The 18,447-nt window shown below is 42.1% G+C and overlaps 1 protein-coding gene across 1 annotated transcript in view; it reads right to left on the bottom strand.

Moving 5' to 3' along the window:
* Nucleotides 1-17,637, bottom strand: part of EPDR1 (ependymin related 1) — a 29,035-nt gene extending 11,398 nt beyond the window's left edge. The window contains exon 1 of the mRNA XM_085051440.1: nt 17,301-17,637. Within this exon, the coding sequence (XP_084907566.1) occupies nt 17,301-17,566 (266 nt within the window). The 5' untranslated portion in view covers nt 17,567-17,637. The remainder of the gene's footprint in view (nt 1-17,300) is intronic.
* Between the last annotated feature and the right edge of the window lie 810 nt (nt 17,638-18,447).

Genomic DNA, 18,447 nt, shown 5'->3' with positions numbered 1-18,447 from the left:
GAAAGGCACGGCATCCCTAAGCTCTGCAGCTGCTATGACTGATGCAGCTGCCCAAAGTGAGCTCTGGTGGAGCCAAGTGTCACCTGCAGGGTGTGCGCGGCTTGGATGGTGGCAGTGAGCACCCCTGTGGTGGGTCAGCCACCTACAGGAACTCCTCTGCTTAGTGACAGAGCTGTGGGTGTAGGCTGAGGAGTATCAGGGATTGCAAAGACCTTTCAACTAGATTTGAAGTGCAAAAGAGATAAAACGAGGCTCGCTAGAGGCAAGCCTGGGGGTGGCACATCAATGTTTGAGGCATGGTGTGCTATCAAGGTCCTCTGGTCCACACTCTCAGTGGAGATAGAGGATGGAGATCTACATGACACCAAAGGCACAAGGGTTACTGATGCATTAAAAGCCACAAAAGTGCTTGAGAACAGTCACACAGGACTTCTTAACCTCACCAAACAGGTGGAAAGATCAACAGCCCACCTGATGCATATCTACACTGATGCAAGCAGCACAGGCAACAAACAGGAGGAGCTGGAAGCAATTCTGCAGCTGGAAAATAGGGTGCAGTTGTTGTGGCTGCGACAGGGTGAGATGACTCGCTCAACTAGAGTGCTGCAGTGGATGGCTGTAAATGCCTCAGAAGGGATAGGGAAGGAAGGAGAGGTGAAGTAGCCCTGTGTGTTAGTGCTTCAGTTGTCTGGAGCTTAGTGATGGTGACAACAGGGTTGAGTGCTCATGGGCAAGAATCAGGAGGAAGGCCAGCAAGGCAGATGTCCTGTTACAGACCACCCAGCCAGGATGAAGGGGCAGAGGAAATATTCTATAAGCAGCTGGGAAGTCTCACAATAACTGGCTCTTGTTCTCACAGGGGACAGCAACTTACCAGATGTCTGCTGGCAATATAACACAGTGGAGAGGTAACAGTCTAGGGGTTTCTGGAGTGTTCAGTTTTGGGCCTCTCACAGAAGAAGACTGGGGTGCTGGAGTGTGTCCAGAGAAGGGCAAAGGAGCTGTTAGAGGGTCTGGAGCACAAGTCTGGTGAGGAGAGGCTGAGGGAGCTGGGGGTGTTTAGCCTGGAGAAAAGCAGGCTCAGGGGAGAACTGAGTGCTTTCTACAATGTCCTGAAAGGAGGTTGTAGCCAGGTAGGTGCCAGTCTCTTCTCCCAAGGAACACATGATGAGACAAGAGAAAATGGCTTGAAGTGGTGCCAGGAGAGGTTTAGACTGGATATTTGGAAGATTTTCTTCAAGCACTGTAACAGGGTCAGCAGGGTGGTTGAGTCACCATTCCTGGAGGTATTTAAAAGGCCTGATGATGTGGTGCTTAGGGATATGGCAGTGGACTTTGTAATGTTAGCTCAACTCTTGGACTCAATGATCCTGAAAGTTCTTTGCAAACTAAATGTTTTGATGATTCTAATTGTCAGATTTAATTGGAGTTTTCACACCTTTCTCTTAATCAGAGTCTGAGACAGGATATTAAATTCGATGTTAGCTCTACCCCCTATGATAATATCTATTTTTACACTTCAGGAAGGCTTAGCAAAATGAGGATCCTTAATTATAAATAACTAAATACTCTCTCTTTTCCAGACAAATACTTTAGAATAAAAGAGTAATAAAATATAAAGAAAACCATTTTTTCAACTAGAACTGGGTACTGCAGCTTCTTACACAACTTCTGCATATAAACACAGGAGGATCTTCATGTACCATGAACAGGGAATACATGAAATTCAGGAGCCCTATAATGATGTTCATTGAGATTGTAAATCACATCATACATATACTTGGCCAGTTAGTTGCTTTTCAGTATGCATTCCTGCAGAAAAAGTAACCATGGAAAGGTCTGAGGAACAGATTGCCCTTTGGAACAGATGGGAGGAGGTCCCTATTCTGATAGAGCAAACTTTTCTTTCATGACGCAATAGTCCCTGGAAAAGTTTGTGAGGATATGCGCTTGTACCAGATTACTATCCCAAGATGTAATGATTTCCACCTTCCATCTGCAATGATTTCCTTAACAGGGATGATTCAGGTCTGTCTGATATCTGTCCAACATAAAAAATAAAAAGACTGTGTCTGTTTTCAAGGGATTTTGGCAGTCAGGCCAGATAATCAGTTGCAACAGTTTGAAAGCTAAGTACTCTTCAACTTTCTAATACCTCCATCCAAAGATCTGAGTTTAGCTTACTGTTAAATAAACTTTGTGAAAGATGGAGATCCACTTCACTTGAAATAAATGCAACCTGAAATCATGGCATGGAACTTCTTTCTTCCTCTCCACCTCCAATGTAAAAATAACTTCTTCATTTCAACCAGAAGTCTTTGTGTAGGTCTTTTTCTTCTTCCTTCAGCAGCTATCAATCAAAAGTAGTATTGTTAGGTGAATGCATAAATTAGTGACTGGGTTCAAATACAATGTGTCAGTGTGTTAAAATTCCAGGTGGAACTGACTGAAAGTGTACAAAATACAGGAATTATGGGAAAGAAGGGAATGTCTGTGTGAAACAAAACATATTATTAGGGAAGATGTAATTGATCTATGGTTGTAAAAGAAATGGCATTTTGAACACATATCCATTGAAATGCAGTGCAGTACACACTAGTGATTTAGAAAGGAAAGTTTACAGTTCTGGGTCCACCAGGAAGGTCATTTATTCTGCTCTGCTTAGTCCTGATGAGACCAGAACGTTGATGTTGTTCCTGGTTTTGGATGCCACACTTAAGGGAGCAGATAAACAGATGGGATATAGTCCAGAGAACAGCAAGGACAGTGGGATGTTTAAGAAACAGGACCTATAAGGAAGTTGAGCATGTTTAGTCTACAACAGCAAGACTGAGGTAGGATGATAAGCTGACCAGCATATCAAAAGCTAAAAATTAATACAATTTTTTTTCCCTGAAGTCACCTGAAGCAAAGAGGGCTTTCTTAAGAGATACTCTGAAAATGTTTGTGTCTTCTTACAGTCCACCTTTTACAAGGACTGTTAAAAATATCAGGGACAACTCTTGTAAAGCATTTCTTCTCCAGGGTGGAGGAACAGGTTATATGGCAACTTGGAGACCTTCCCAGCCTTACACATAAGTAATTGGAGAATACTGATGGCTGCTGGTTTGGTTTTTTTTTTTTTTGGAAAATACTAGCTCAATCAATTAACCCTGATATTATAAGACCTGGATTTTTGACACTGCTACCTTCCCAAAAACACTGAACAACCTTTGGGGATGACTTCCTGAGACCACCCAAATCCAACAGCAGCACTCTCTGAGGGGTCTCAGCAGAGGGCTCCATCTTATTTCACATGAGAATTTGAGGGATGGTGCCATCCCCTGCACACTGATGACCTTCAGCCCTGTTTGCTTACACAATTAACCCTAATTACACCACCACACTGTTTTCAGTGCCTGAATGAATTAAAGACAAATACTGTCTAATATCAGGACTGGTGAGATAGGAGTCAAATGAAACATGCTCAACATTCACAGGGAATAATTAAAAGGTTGAAATATCTGTTAAACTTTCTCTTCAAAAAACTCTTTTTCTTTGGTCCTCTATTGAGTTATTGTGTATTTTGTTATGACAACAACTTTTCCACCTTTGGGGGGTGGGGAGTGGCTTTCAGCAGTCACCACATGCCTACTGCCCATAGGAATCCTCTGTAGGAAATATCCATGATACAACACAAGGAACTGGCATGTCCTTCAAAATCAGCTGAGATTAAAACACATGAATAATTAATAGATTAAAATGAATTTCAAAACCTTTGTCTTCAAGTTACTGAGTACTTGCTTTAGGGCACAGTGTTCTTGATACAGAGCCATTTCACAGGTTATCTGTTAGTCCATCACAGAAACAACAGTTGCTGGAGTCACTGCAATCAGCTAAAGGAAGCATGGTTAAGTATACATTTCTATTTTTAAGAATGTTTATAGCTATTTTGATTGTATTAAACCCCTGACACGTTTATTTTTCATTCAAGGCCAGTTCTAAGAAGTAGCAAAGAGAGCAAGACCTGTAAATAATATTGGTATAAATATACCACACTGGCACAGCTGCAAGTTTTCCATTACTCAGGAAAAGGTCACTAGACCTATTGAACATGTTTAGACTACCCATGCTGCTTAAAACATGACAGAAATAGCTTTACCATTTAGCATCTGACACAAACTGAAGTCTTTAGCAAACTGGTATGCTTACCTAATTTTGGGGTGTTTTCCTGACACAGAGCCCAGTGTCCTACATACACGGACAGGGAGCCATAGTTTTTTATGAGCTTTGCTTAATCATGTGAATTTAGAACTTCTGTGCATGCTGAAAGTCTTTTTCTTTACCATTCCTATATTCGTAACATAAATGAAAGTAACTATTTTTTTAAAAGAGAAAATTATTTCAAAAGGACACAGTCTCATATTGGCATATTATGGGGTTTTTTCTGTTCAAATTCCACTATTTTATATATTTAATGGGCAAGATTTTCAAAACTGACCAGTGATTTTTAACAGCTTCCTATTTTGGGTATTCAACATGAAGGTATTTGGAAAGGGCAAATTTGCAGAGGGACAGCATTCAGTATTTTCTAAAATCTTGTGTGTCAGAGAAATCATTGCAAAACTGATGTGTCCAATTTTAATATATGCTTTTTTTTGTATTCAAAGACTCCATAAGAAACCTCTGAATTCTCTCCCCAGAGAAGCATGTAAGCAGAAATCACTTTCTGCCCATCAGATTTTCTCTCCCATCTCTCATGTTTCCAATTGTCAAGAGACAATTGTTCTTTCCACATCATAAGAGCAGATTGTCATGTATCTGCTGCTGTTTGCAATTTCCATCCACCAGCTATGTAATTGGAGAAAAATCTGGCTCTATAACCCCGTCTCCAAAATTATACATTAACCTGACCCAAAGCCTTGTGAAATCAGCCAGAAAAGTTTCACTGATTTTTACAGATGTTTAATAGCTGTTCAGGTGTTTAATAGCTGTTCCATTTAGAAGAAAAATAAGCTGAAAAATTTTTAAAACCTAACACAACTATCAGTTTGTCTCAAATGGGCAATATAAGGAGCTGCTGAAAGGCAAAAATAACACTTTATGCAATCTCAACTTCACGAAAATGTATTTCCACAAGTTTAAGCTGACTTTTGCATATTCTGTCCTTCATGATATTTCTTGTTATTCTCCTTTATAGTGCTGTGGGCTTTGTTTTTAGACAAAGTAATTAACATCTTTATATCCTTAACTGCAAATACTTAAATTATATGAAATATCTTTTTGTTATAAAATCTCCTTTTTGAGAGGGTTTTTTAATGCAGTTACTTGCTACAGCTAACTTAACAAAAATCCTACAGAACCTGCTTGTGAGACATCTTTGGAGCATTTTCATTTATCCATTTGTTTTCTGGTCTGCTGTATTGCTTGGGGTACTTGGTTTCCCATGTTCTCTGCACTGTAATAACCACATAGCTGGACTCATCCAGGGAACAGGACAGAGGTTTCTGTGGGAGAGAGGTGCTACTGAAGCCACCATGGGAAGAGAGGATGGAAAAAGCTTTCTGCACCAACCAAGCCTCATGCTGTCACTGCCTGCCCCAGCACTCTACAGTGCAGCTGTATCTCAGGGGCATTGTGCCTGGAGGCTGCTATGATCAGGTCTCACAAAACTTAATTTCTACATGTGCTGCTTCAGTATAAGCAATTTGGGTTAATGATTTGAGCTGACATTTTTCCTTATATTTGATGCTTGTTCATACACTGTACTAATATCATGGTAAACATCATACACATAATGATAAGATGTCCTTTTATTTTTATAATATTTTAAAGGACATTTTAAAAAATACAAAAATTATCTACAAAAATTATCTATGGAGTTTTACAGCCTGTAACTGCTTTCACATATCTGGGGGGATGAATCAGGCTTGTAAGTGAATTTTTCCATTCTTTCAGAGGAAGGAAATCTGGAGAACCAACCTGTGTTTCAGATGTGCGTTAGACTTCCAAAATACAGTAAGACAGGAGGTCCCACTTGACCCAGCACAGATCCTTTTACCAGGCTCCAGCTGAGCAGTTGTAGTACCTGCATTTGGCAGTGCCCCAAATATCATCTACTTTACATCCCTTTGACGTGGCCTGACTATGTTAGCACAACTGATGTGACAGACTGCGTACTCTGGACATCTCAAAATTAGAAGTAATATTGCTTTCATCTCTTGTGACCAACAGTTTTCTTCTTCAGAAGACTAGACTACTTACTTTTAGGAATTTAGGAACTTACAATAACCTGGCTATGAGGTATATACGCTGTGTAGTCACCTATCCTTACACTCAATGAAAATTACAAAAAATTTATGTAAATATGTCATTAAACAAATACACATAAATGTATTGAGAATAAATATCTTCATGCTTACATTTGGTTTAGAGACAGGCAGAGCAGAAGTTAAAAAAATAGCAATTTTTTATCTTCTGCTATGCTGAGGCCATTATGTGGTCTCTTACATTTTCCCTCTCCAATAACAAAGGAATTAACTTAATGCAATAGGGTGTCTCCACTCTCATACCCTTGTCTCCTTTTAGTCTCCCTAATTCTTCCTTCCATCTATAAAAACAGGTACAGGAAATGCCTCACCTTCACACTTTATCAAGCACGTTATCCAAATTTGTCCCTCCCACTATTTTTTGGAGCAGATAGGGTAACAAATCAGTCTGGCTTTGCAAATCCTGTGTGGTTTTGGGCACAGGTACTTAAAATTGTACAAGGAGACGTCCAAGTCATCACAGAATCATAGAATGGTTTGAGTTGGAAGGCACCTTAAAGATCAACATGTCCCATAGGCAGGGACATCTTCCATTAGACCAGGTTGCTCAAAGTCCCCAGATACTCTCACAGACAAGAAAAAACTCCTAATTTCTTGTACAGAAGATATAAGTCAACAAATCTGCATCTAATTAAATAGCGATACATTAATTTGGGAACTAATTGTAGTAAGAATTCCTCATTTTGTACAGAATTCTGCTGTCCAAATAAACATCCTCTGAGGATTACCATAACTGCACAGCATTAGTAAATTTTCCAGTGCTGGCTGCCTAAAAGTATGGCAGAATCGTAAGTTTCCTGGCAAGAAAAGTATCTGAATATGATAAAACCACAGTTGCAAATAGTATTAGGAGATATTGAAAGAATGCAAACTGAAATCTTTCTTCATTGTGTTCCCTGGGTGGACTCTGGGCTTCATGTGAGTGTTTAAAAGCCTTCGGCACTGCCATACACAAAACTGCCCTTGCAAAACTCGGGAGAAAATCTGGCCATTTTTCCTCAGAAACATTAATGTCTGAAACAACAGGTATCCATACAAACAGTAGGTTTCCATGCAGACAGACTAGTTAAGGAGAAATTTCCAGCTGTTCAGCAGCTATACAGGCCTCACACCAGCTTTCCTGTGCAGGGTTTCACCAAAATAAATGGCAAAGCACGACACATTTTTATGAACCCTCATACCTACTGAGCCATCTGATTTTCAGATGAAGTAGCAACTGTGAATTCCCACTAAGAGCTGACAGAAGGACAGCAAATTAAGGCTTGCTAAGTGTGAAAGTACCAGAAATGACAGAGGAAGAGATGGGTAACATCAGAGACCAAAACCTCAGTGGAAAGAATTATTAGACATTTATCTTCACTTGCTATCTTACTCCACTTTTTTTTTTACTGCAATTGGTCCCAAGCTCTGAATAAGAACAGAGTAAAACAAAGACAGAGGTTTTTGCTCTTTATCCTGCTGCTAAGAAAGATCACATTATATGGAGGTGTTTTGGGGACCTTTTTATCTTACTCCATTAAAGCCTAAAGAAAATGTACATTAGAAAATGCTTTGCTCCAAACAGACAACCTGAAAAATTAGTTACCGACATCATAAAACTTTTCCTGCTAAAGCAGTTGACAGTGTGTTTTGAACATAAACTCTAAAGCATGAAATAGTATTTGGCAACAGCTACATAGAAGGAGATTCTGAAGAATACATTACTGCACTAGAAGTCAATCATCAAGGGTCAGTGAAACCATTTTTGGAATGATTTACTTGTGAACTTTTCAACTGACCAAAAGGTAAATATGCAGGGTATTATTACAATGCTATTTTTTAAATTAAGTAAAGAAAAAAGGTTCATCATAAGTAAGCTTAATAAGAGATGTTGCAATACTTGTGGTAATTTTGGTCTTCTGCATTGTTTGCTGTCAGTCACATTATCACATTCCATTATGAACTGTCCTCAGGAAAAATAATACATATAGAAAATAAGATAAATAGTGAGTAGACAATATTACTTTCCATTTGAGAAGGGCAATTGAGTTTAATGACCTTAAGGATAAGCTACTCCTTAGATGCTTCATATTAAAAAATAATTGGAACAGCAATGAATGATTGCTTTTATTTATAATTTAGGGAGAAGCTAGAGCAAAGAAAGTTTCAGCAATCAAGATTTTTACTGCTCTTCTAGAACGCCGCAAACCTTATGTGCTTTTATACCTGTAGCTAGTAGATCACTCTTTGGAGATGGCTGGGTTGACAGGCAGTTATGCAGTTCTATATGTATTTTTACTAGGTTTTGAAACACGTTTTTATTTATTTAAAAAAAAGAAAGGCAAAAAAGCAAATAGAGCTCCAGAATCAGCATAATTTGCTATCTCTCAGTCATATCTGATAAACTAAATCTTCTTCATAAATCTTTATAAATCTTCTTCACTGCTGGAATCTTACAGGATGTTTTTGTCAGACAAGAAATTAATAATGTCCAGAGATCACTATCTTCTATTTTCAAAGGAAATATGGCTATACATATGCAGTGTGGAATCCACACAGATTACCATGAATTTTCAATCACTCTTTCAATATGGCAGTGTTTACCACTGACCCTCAGCCACAGGAGTGATTGACTGAGGGAATTTCCAACCTGTGCATCCAGTCCCTTCTGCTCCTCCAACATGGACACAGGGGCAGCAACTCAGAGGGATCCAAACTTCAGACAATTATTAATCCAACAAGGAGCTATTCAGTGCAGAAAGGCAGAAGGCTGGATGGAAGTTCCCTCTGGCCTGGATTTAGCCCACAAAACATAGTCTGGATGATGCCAGAATGGAAGGGTAAATTTTATAAGGAATGAAAGGGATAAAATAAGCTTTCATGGAATGAATAGCTAACTAGCTCCCCAGACATATGAACTCTTAGTAGCCAAAGACTGAAAAATTGTTGTAACTACAGTGTGAGCACTGTACAAGAAGAAAATGCCTGCCAAATTCATGTTCTGATGCCAGAAAATTTCAAAATTATGAAAATACATAAACAAAAATCTGTAAAAGCAAAAATATGGTCATTGCTAAGTTATGGGAACAATCCTATTGACTGTAGGAATGCTACTAATAAAATTCTCAGAGCAAAAACAAGAATTGCAAAAGTTACCTTACCTTTTTTACTTTTTGTGATACATGGGAAGCATCTTTTAATAATAGAGTGGGACACAAAGCCAAATGTGTGTACGTAACCCTCAAAACAATGATTAAACTGATTCTCAAATAAATGTTTTCTGAGGATCTTTATTTATAAAAGATGAAAAAAAAAAAGCACGAGTTCAGATGAAAACAAGTGATTCTTTCTTTCTTACTACCACTTGGCATAAATTAGGTTTTGGACAAGCACATTTAGGCTTCTGTTGGAAACCCCCAATTTACTCCTCAGTATTAAAGCATTACAGGTACCAGCTCCAGAATTAATACACTACTTAAAAGAAAGACTGTCTTACATGTTGAACCATCTGTGCTTTCACACATGGGAGAAAACTCTTGGCAGAAAATCCTGTCCTTGGCCCATGACTCTCAGGTATGGGAGAGTGACCACGATACAAGCAAAAAAGCATCCTCAGGAGCGTCGGGACGACGCAGAATTTCCCTGTGGAATCTAAGATCTCTAGTCAACATACATACATCTCCCCTGGGGCCATGAAAGTGAGGCAGTAAACAAAAACAACTGAAAGAAACAGGGCTGCTTGGCAGAGGTGAGGAGAACTTTCACTGGCCACTGGCACCTTCATGTTATGCAATGCCACGCTGGGCATAATGCTCCTTATTCTAGAAGAGCCAAAATATTGCACAAAGTGGCCCTGTTTTACCCAGACATCATCCCCTCCCCAGCACCTCAGACACTATAGCATGCCTTGGAAACACTTTGGAGGAGAAAATAATTTCCCCTTTGAGTAAAGAAGAGCAACAGGTAAAAATACTTAGTGAGAGAGAACTCCTCAAGTTGCTGAGCATGCAATTCCTTGCAAATCTCCAGGTAAGACGAAGATGAAAGTCGTCTGAAGACAGGGATGAAGCTGACCAAGATGAGGTTCAGGAGTTGGATTGTTGCTGCTGCAGCCACACAGATTCACAGCTGGATGGCCTCAAGTCTGAATAGTTTAGTGTTATTTATTATGCCATGTCAAGGTTAGCCACCAGTTAGTTCATATAAAATTGGGAGGATAAAAGGATCCCTGAACCATACCTTTCAATTTTGCATCAACCAGTGATTTGGCATACCAATAAAGGCACAATAAGGTACCATTTCACTGACTTCACTTGTCTGAGAAAATGTTATCCAGCTGAAAACCTGACCCATGCAGTTAATAAATGGATAAGCCTGTTGCTATGCAAAGCAAATCAGATCTCTATCTGGAAAAGGAAACATTTTTTACCCCACAGAAGCCCTATATTAGAAAATTCTGGTTTATCCTTCAGAGGAGATACTTTTTCAGATGAATAGCCTTTGGTCCTTTGAGAATAGGTGTGATGTACTCAGTTGTGACATCCGAATTGCATCAGGTCTCAAGCTGAACAGAGCCCAAATTAAGATCATGAATATAAAGATGTCTTTCATTGTGTTTGTTTAGCTGTGCAGTCACATCACCATCAGCTGTCTGTGACCACTGAATCTCTCTCTATTCATGCCCACTTGAAATCTCTACCAAATGCTCCCCCAAGAAAACCCAAAATGAAACAAACCCCCCCAAAAACCCACCACCAAAAAACCAAAACAAAACCAACAAACCCAAAACCAAACCAAAAGTACAACCAAAAAAAAACCCCACAAAACAACAACAACAAAACAAACAAACAAAAAACAAAAAAAAATCCCCAAAAAACCACCAAAACCACCCCCTGAAAAAATTTACAGGGATTTATCTTCTGAAAACACTGGTTCCCTGATCTGTGACAGAGATGTAGGCATATTATATTTTCAGTGCTGTCCTGGTTTTGCCTTAAGTTTTTGCCAAAATGTCCAATAGTACAAAATGAGCCATAAGTTTCAATGCAAACACACATTATTTCAAAAAGTTCAAATAGACAAGGAAGAGATGATCAGACGGAAGAAAGAAGTATTTCCCTAAATTTAAAGAGTTCAGATGGATAAAAGGCTTAAGCCAATATCCAGTACTATCAACTACAATATGGTGTTAGTGAATACCATTTAACAATGTTTTTCAGAAAAACAAAACTCCTTAATGAGAACCTCTCTTTTTTAAGAACATCCAGTAAACATCCATCTATAACTCCTGTGGTAGTAATGACCCCAGTGAGTGCCTGACAGTGGTTTTTAAGCACACCAACCAGTGCTCCAGCAAATTATCAATTTGGGGTCACTGGACACTCTTTATCTACATTTTCTCTCTAGCATTAAAGAGTTTTGTGGATCCTGCTATTTTGAATTTAAGAGCCAGTTTATTTTGTTCAGTTTGGATGTATGCTGTGTTTTGGTGTTGCATGAAATGGCTCCAGAGGACTTAGCATAAACAACAGTTTCAAGAACACTACACTAAACAGAACAGCCATCTCAAAGCAATGGATTTGCTTTATTCATACTCAGGTGTTTTTGGTTTTTTTCACAACCAACAAAGATGCTGTTGTTCAAGGAAGCATAGGACACGACAGCAGAAGCCTTGCTAAGCCAACAGTTCCCAACTTCCCCTAGTAAGAGTCCACTTGCTTGTTACTGCTGCAGTTTGATGGCTGAACAATTTCAACTGCCACCCCTGAGCAGTGTTTTAATCTCTTCCCAACCAGCCCACCTGTAACAACAAAAGCAATTGACTCCAGTGCCTTCCTGAACTGTATGGCCTGGCCGACTTCCAACGAGAGCAAGAACTTGGGAAGGGAAATGATTGCTGCTGCCTGTAGGCAGAAACAAACAGAATGAACAGTTGGGAGTGAGACAAAACGCTCTTCCATGCAGCCCTCATGGACCACAGTCATGTACTCCTGGTATCTCCAAGGAACCAGCTGCCTTGGCAGGCAGCATCACTGAGGGACTCAGTAAACTGATTTGTAAATGGGCTTATGGTGGACATGCAGGAGTTGAGGCTTGCACAGCCAGCCCTCCATACCCCATCACAGAACTCCCACTAGAACAACTAAGGCTTGCTTCAGGCTATTGCCTGGCATCTGACTGCCAGCGTGTATCCAGCACTGCAGCTTTCCAAAGCCACCTTTCCAAACTCACAGTCATTACCAGCAGCAGACACCTGAAACAACTTGACATCCACAGAAGGAAAGTAAACGCAGGAGGTGTAAGTACCTTCCTTCATTTCTTGTTCTCAGAAGCAAATTACATACACAGCAGCTTATGAAGAATTTTAGATCCCAAGAACTCAGGTTACATCCAAGAAACTGCTGAAAATTCACTTGTTTCACTGCAAATTAAGGGTCTCACAAGTCTGCACATTCTACAAAATCTTAAAAAATAGGGCTTGGGTTCCTGAGCAACTTGGCCAATTCTGAAAATTTTACCCGTGACAGTCTTTCATTCCCCTAAACATTAAACTGCAGAAACCACTCCCAAAACCGAGTCTGGGAAACAAATTTGCAGTTGCTCAGGGTAGCTCAGTACTTAGCCTATTGAGTCACCACAATGACCACAGAACGGATGGATTATATGATTTTAATAGGTCAGACACTGCTGTTTTTTCCTTTACAATCACACATCCTAAAACAACTAAAAAGTAGTTAAGTCAGACACATGTGCCCACACTCTGTTTATTTTGAAAAGTCATCACCTCTTCTCCAGAAGAACGCTGTTATATTTGCACCTGACCTTATGCTGCTTCTCTTCAGTCAAGGACAGGGATTGACACACACAGGCAAAGAGCCTGCCAGCGTAAGAGACTTATTTCTCTAAGCATAGCTTTGTCACTTCTCTATCACAACACCAGTTTGTGCTGCCAGGTGAGGAGTTTATCCTCCCCTTAACTGTGCCCATCTTTTGCGAATATGACTGAATTAAAGGAATTTATAACATGCAGGTTTTTTTTTAAATTAACACTGATAGGATACCTCCTGATTGTTTTTCGGCTGAGCAGTTACAGTTTTTGAGACACTAACCCTGACGGTTTCAAATACACAGGCATCCCAATGTGCTGGGTACTGTAAAATAGGCCAAGGAGGTTACTGTTAAAATACACTCAGAGAATTTAAAAAAAAAAAAAAAAGGCAAAAAAAAGCAGCATTTTCTTCCATCTACTGACTTTCTTGACCACATGGAATTTTTTCCCCACCATCACATTTCTCATAGGACAAACTGTTACTGGGCCTTCCCTGAAAATAAATTTGTGGAAAATAGTATGGAAGATAGGTGTGAAACTCTGTGAAAACAGCATGTGGGAAGTAATACTCCAGCCCTCAAACACCACCTGCATGATTTCTGCTCTGCTCCTCACTTCATGCTTTTCTTTCTTCATAACTGAGCACTAACACCTGTTGAGTGGCTTCAGCAATGCCAAACAGCACACCCCTAGCTCTGTTTCTCCAGGAAAATGAAAAGTGATGGATGACATTAAGTTCTGGCCACAATGCAGTCAGTCGGATTTTTTTTGGTTTGGACCTTTTTATGCCAGGATTTCTCACCAGTCTGCAGTGATGTCATATTTAAATCTACACCATTAGAAGTTACCTTAAAAAGAAATACTTTTGCCCCAGCAACATACCATGCTGATGGCTGTTACCTATTCTGTGAAGTGTCCTGAGATAGAGGCCAACAGAGGGTCGAACAAGAGCAAGGAAGGTTTAACATCCAGAGAGCACATAAGGGAAGAAACTTCATGTAGTAGGCAATAAAGGATTAAAAACATGTTCTAACAGCATGAACACAGCTTTGCCTCAAGAGCTCTAGGGAGCTCTTTCAAGTGCGCCCCTTTCACATTATACCTGGAATGGCCTATTCCAAATGGGAAATGGCACACTGAACTCAAGGAAAACCTGTTTTCTTTTCTCATCTGATATCAGCTGAGCACTACACAAAACCTTAAGATTGTCCCTGCTCTCCTGGTCTATGCCCAAAAGTTTGATCTTGAAGAGGAAAGAAGCAGCAGGGCTAGGCATGCTGGAGAAAATAGAAGCAGAGTTCAGCTAAGGCTGGGTCTGTAAAATAAGTGAAAAAGAAAGCCCAGTAATGAATTCAACTGGAATAGGTTCTCCTCAAAAAATCTCAGCCTAGCATCACTGTTGGTAGTTTTTACACTCTGAGCCAGAGTATGGGTAGCCAACTGTGTGACCTAGAGAAACACCCACCCAAGAAGCTGGCTGAAACAATGAGCTGTGACTTCTCTAATGAACTGGCTCTGTTGGTTGTCTGGCAAGCGAGGTGGCAGGTGACACAGTGCAGCTGGACAATGGGGAGGGGGCAGTCTTGACCAACGTGGTCACTGCATCTCAGGTGCTCTTGAAACAACTGATGGGCTAAGAAGTGATGGTAATGAAGCAGCAATTGGATGTTTACCTTATGGCTACCTTTCTGGAGTTGAGGTAGGTATGTTTTACTGGCTTGATGTAGGTATGAAAATGCCACATTGCAAATTACATGAATTTGAAACATGTATCTACAATAAAACCTGAAAGTTTCATGTTCTCCTGCGGTTATGAGCCTGCAAGCCATTCCACAGAGGCAAATCTTTGTGTCCTTGATTAACCTCAGTCAATAACTCGAACAAGGCTGTGTCTGATTAAGGTCTACATTTGCAAGCTTCAGAAAATGCTTTGTAGAAAAATGTGGTGGTTGTTGGCCAACCCTGATTGCTGCACATAAGTTACATCTGATAGGAGCAAAATGTGAGAATTTAGACTGAAATTTCCTCAGAGACCAGGGCAGCACTGTTTTTCTTGTTGATTTATGCTCCGGCATAATTACCCCTTTCTTGTCAACGTCAAAGCAGGGTGGAGAAGAGGTTATTTTTCAAAAGACAGGATAAATCCCCTAACTTCTGAAGGCTTCAGTTTACGACTCACTGTGTCCACAGTGAAATGAAGTTGTGATCACAACTCCAGACCGGATCCAACACATACTGAACAATGGAAGACTTTCCATTGACTTCAATGGAAGCTGGGTTATGCCCCGAGCAGACATTACTGCACATATAACAAAATCCCTCTCCAATTCTGGATGGCAAAAAACATGGACAGCCTGGAAACAGTAAAGAGCCCTGAGGTCAGAAATTGTCTACAACTAAAATCTAATACAGGAAAAATTGACAAGCACACACATCTGCACTCTGCCTCCTTCTAGCGCTATCAACCCAGACAAAACTGTATCCAGAGCATATATTTTTCAAAAATGTGAAAAGATCATGGCAAAAGACAAAATCTGGCCTAGAGTCTAAAATGTAGAATAATTATTCAACCTTAAAATAAAGTTTTCAAATAAAATAAACATAAGCTTGAAGAAATTAGTGTAGTACAGCTTAGAAGCTAGAAAAGACTTGCATCAGGCTTTGTTGCACAGTTTTATGCTTGTCAAACATGAAAGTCAACACAGGACTTGCAGAAGAAGAAGGGAAGCATGAGCACCCCTTGGCCACTGCCACTCTATGCTGTATGTCAGCAGACCACCAGCAAACAGCTGTATGCTGTTTTAACATTCTTCGTATGTTCCCATGCAAAAACAGTAATGAAAAAAAGCTTACAATGAGGGAAAGCTTAGTCTGAAAATGAAACACATGAAGAAGTTTTAAGAGTGTCAGGGGATTTGCAGAGAAAGGATGACAGAAGAGCATATGCTTTGGAAAGATTAAAACAATTACTATGTGATGGTATGAAATTGATTGCCAGGAAGAAAAGACAGCAACAAAAAGGAATATTGATCTTTTAACAGCAAAGACCACTTAGTTTGGATGATACAGCATTTGTAGGCTGGTCTATACCTTGTCTCACACATCCCCAGGACCGATGCACTATTATTTGAACAATTCATAGGTGGGAGAGGCAGAGGTATGGGCAGACTGGCTACACTCACACCGGCAGGTATGTCTTGTCTGAACGTGACTGACACTCAGTAGCCAGAAATGTCTCACTCAGGAAAGCATCTCGAGGCCGATCATTTCTTCCACCCAACCTGAGCTTGGCAGGTTGAGCAGAAAAAAAAGAACGTCTTCTTCAGTAGGCTTTTCTCTATGCTTGTTTTTCAGCAAATCAAGAAATGCACGATGACACAGGGATTTTTTGGGGATTAGTTATGGGTTTAACAGATATGTCCTGTATAAATGAAGAACAGGGAGGTCCTGCAGGGCTGTGCAATGGGAATGAATACACTGTACCACAGATAAAGGATGGATGTATCCTGACACCCCTTCACTGATTTAGGACCAAGCACTGACAAGGATCAAGAGTGCTCAGAGAGCTTGTAAAATTTAACTCCAACTTGTTAGCAAATTGCTGAGCTAGAACCTCCTCCCTCCCCCACAACATTATTCACGTGTTTGAGTATAACCTCTTCGTTACACCTCAAGATACCCATTATATTTTACATTTTGGGCTGTATTTTTAGATTCACTTCCAATTCTATTTAAAAAGCAAAACAGCTGGGAGGGGGGAATATCTCTGAAGGCAAAAAGCTGACACTGTTGATCGTTAATCTCGAGGTATTTATATATATATATATGCATATGTTTATGTATATATATATATATATGTATGTATATATATATACACACACACATACGTATATAGATATACATATATGTACATATACAGAGGATGTATCCAAGTCACGCTGGCGACAGGTTTCCCAGCGGCAGTGGTCCCCAGCCCGCCGGTGCCTGCCGTGCGCCGTGCCCGCGCTGCCCGACTGACAGGGGCAGGGAGGTGCCGCCAGCAGCGCGGGGCCCCAGGGAGACCCCCGCCCCCTCCCCGGCTCCTCATCACCCACACCCCCGGGAGGCGCCTCCAGGCTTCGTGCCGACCATCACCGCCCCGCCCGGCCCGGCCCGGCCCCGCCGCGGGTCCCGCCGCCACCTACTTCTTGCAGGGGATGAGCGCCTTCCTCTCCTCCAGGATGCGGAGGCGCTGGTTGGGGCCGTCGTAGGAGACGGCGGCCCGCGTGTTGCGGCCCGAGCCGTGCTCGTAGAACACGGTGCGCCCTTCCCACTGCCGCGGCGCCTGGCACGGCTCGGCCCGCGCCGCCGCCCCGCCGCGCAGCAGGAGGACGCCCAGCAGCAGCAGCAGCAGCCGCAGCGGCGGCTCCGGCCCCGGGCACAGCTGCCGCCCGGCCGCCGGCCGCGCCATGCTCCGCTCCGCGCCGCGCTCCCTGCGCGCACGGCCGCCCCGCACGGCGCGCAGGCGGGCGGGCAGGCTGTGCCGGGGGCGGGGGCGGCCCGCCTCCAAACCCGCATCACCTCGGCGGCGACGGGCGGCTGCCAACACAGCGCCCGGGCACCGGCGCGGCACGAGGGTGCGCGGCGACAGGCGACCCTCGTCCTCCCACGCCTCCCTCCCCGCAGCCGGGAGGGTCTGGGTGCCCTGGCCGTGCCCGCTGCTCCGCGACGGGTGCCCGGAGGGGTAGCTGCGCCGCCCAAGCCTTGGGCACTCTGCGTGAGCTTGGGGAGGGAGGGGAAACGCGAACAGGAGGGACCTGCTGGGTCAAACTGCTTTAATGGTGCCCTCGAGGGGGGACTTTCAGGCTCCACACGGACAGAGAGTGTCACCAAGCATTCCTTCATCGCATGCATTCCTTCATCTCTCACTGCCCTCTTAGGTTTGCCGCTGTTGTTTCCTGCCTGCTTTGGATGCATTTTCCTCCCCTACTAAGGGAGGGGGAAGCCCGTGCCCCACTGATGCTCCGTCTCTGCAGCTCTGCTGCATCTGCAAGGGGGAGCACCGGTGGCACCACGGTACTGGAAGCTGCTCCCTCTGAGCCATGCTGGGGCTCTCTCAGGTCACTGGGATAACTAATTGAGTTAATCTTCTTTTCTCAGTGGGTCCATCAAAGAGTGGGGAGCAGTATTTCCCCAGAGTGAAGAAAGAGCCCGTAGGTCTTTCCGTGCGTGGGAACACAGGGGTGGGGTGTGAGGGAGCCCTCTGCCCCGCGTGGGCACACCACTCCGCTGCACCAGGGGCGCGTGGAGCACCAAGGAAACAAATAAAAAAAGCTTGGAAAAGGTATGAAA

Source organism: Lichenostomus cassidix, chromosome 2 (assembly GCF_008360975.1).
Source record: "Lichenostomus cassidix isolate B80296 chromosome 2, HeHo_3.0, whole genome shotgun sequence".
NCBI lineage: Eukaryota > Metazoa > Chordata > Aves > Passeriformes > Meliphagidae > Lichenostomus > Lichenostomus cassidix.
This window is presented reverse-complemented; position numbering and strand designations above follow the sequence as displayed.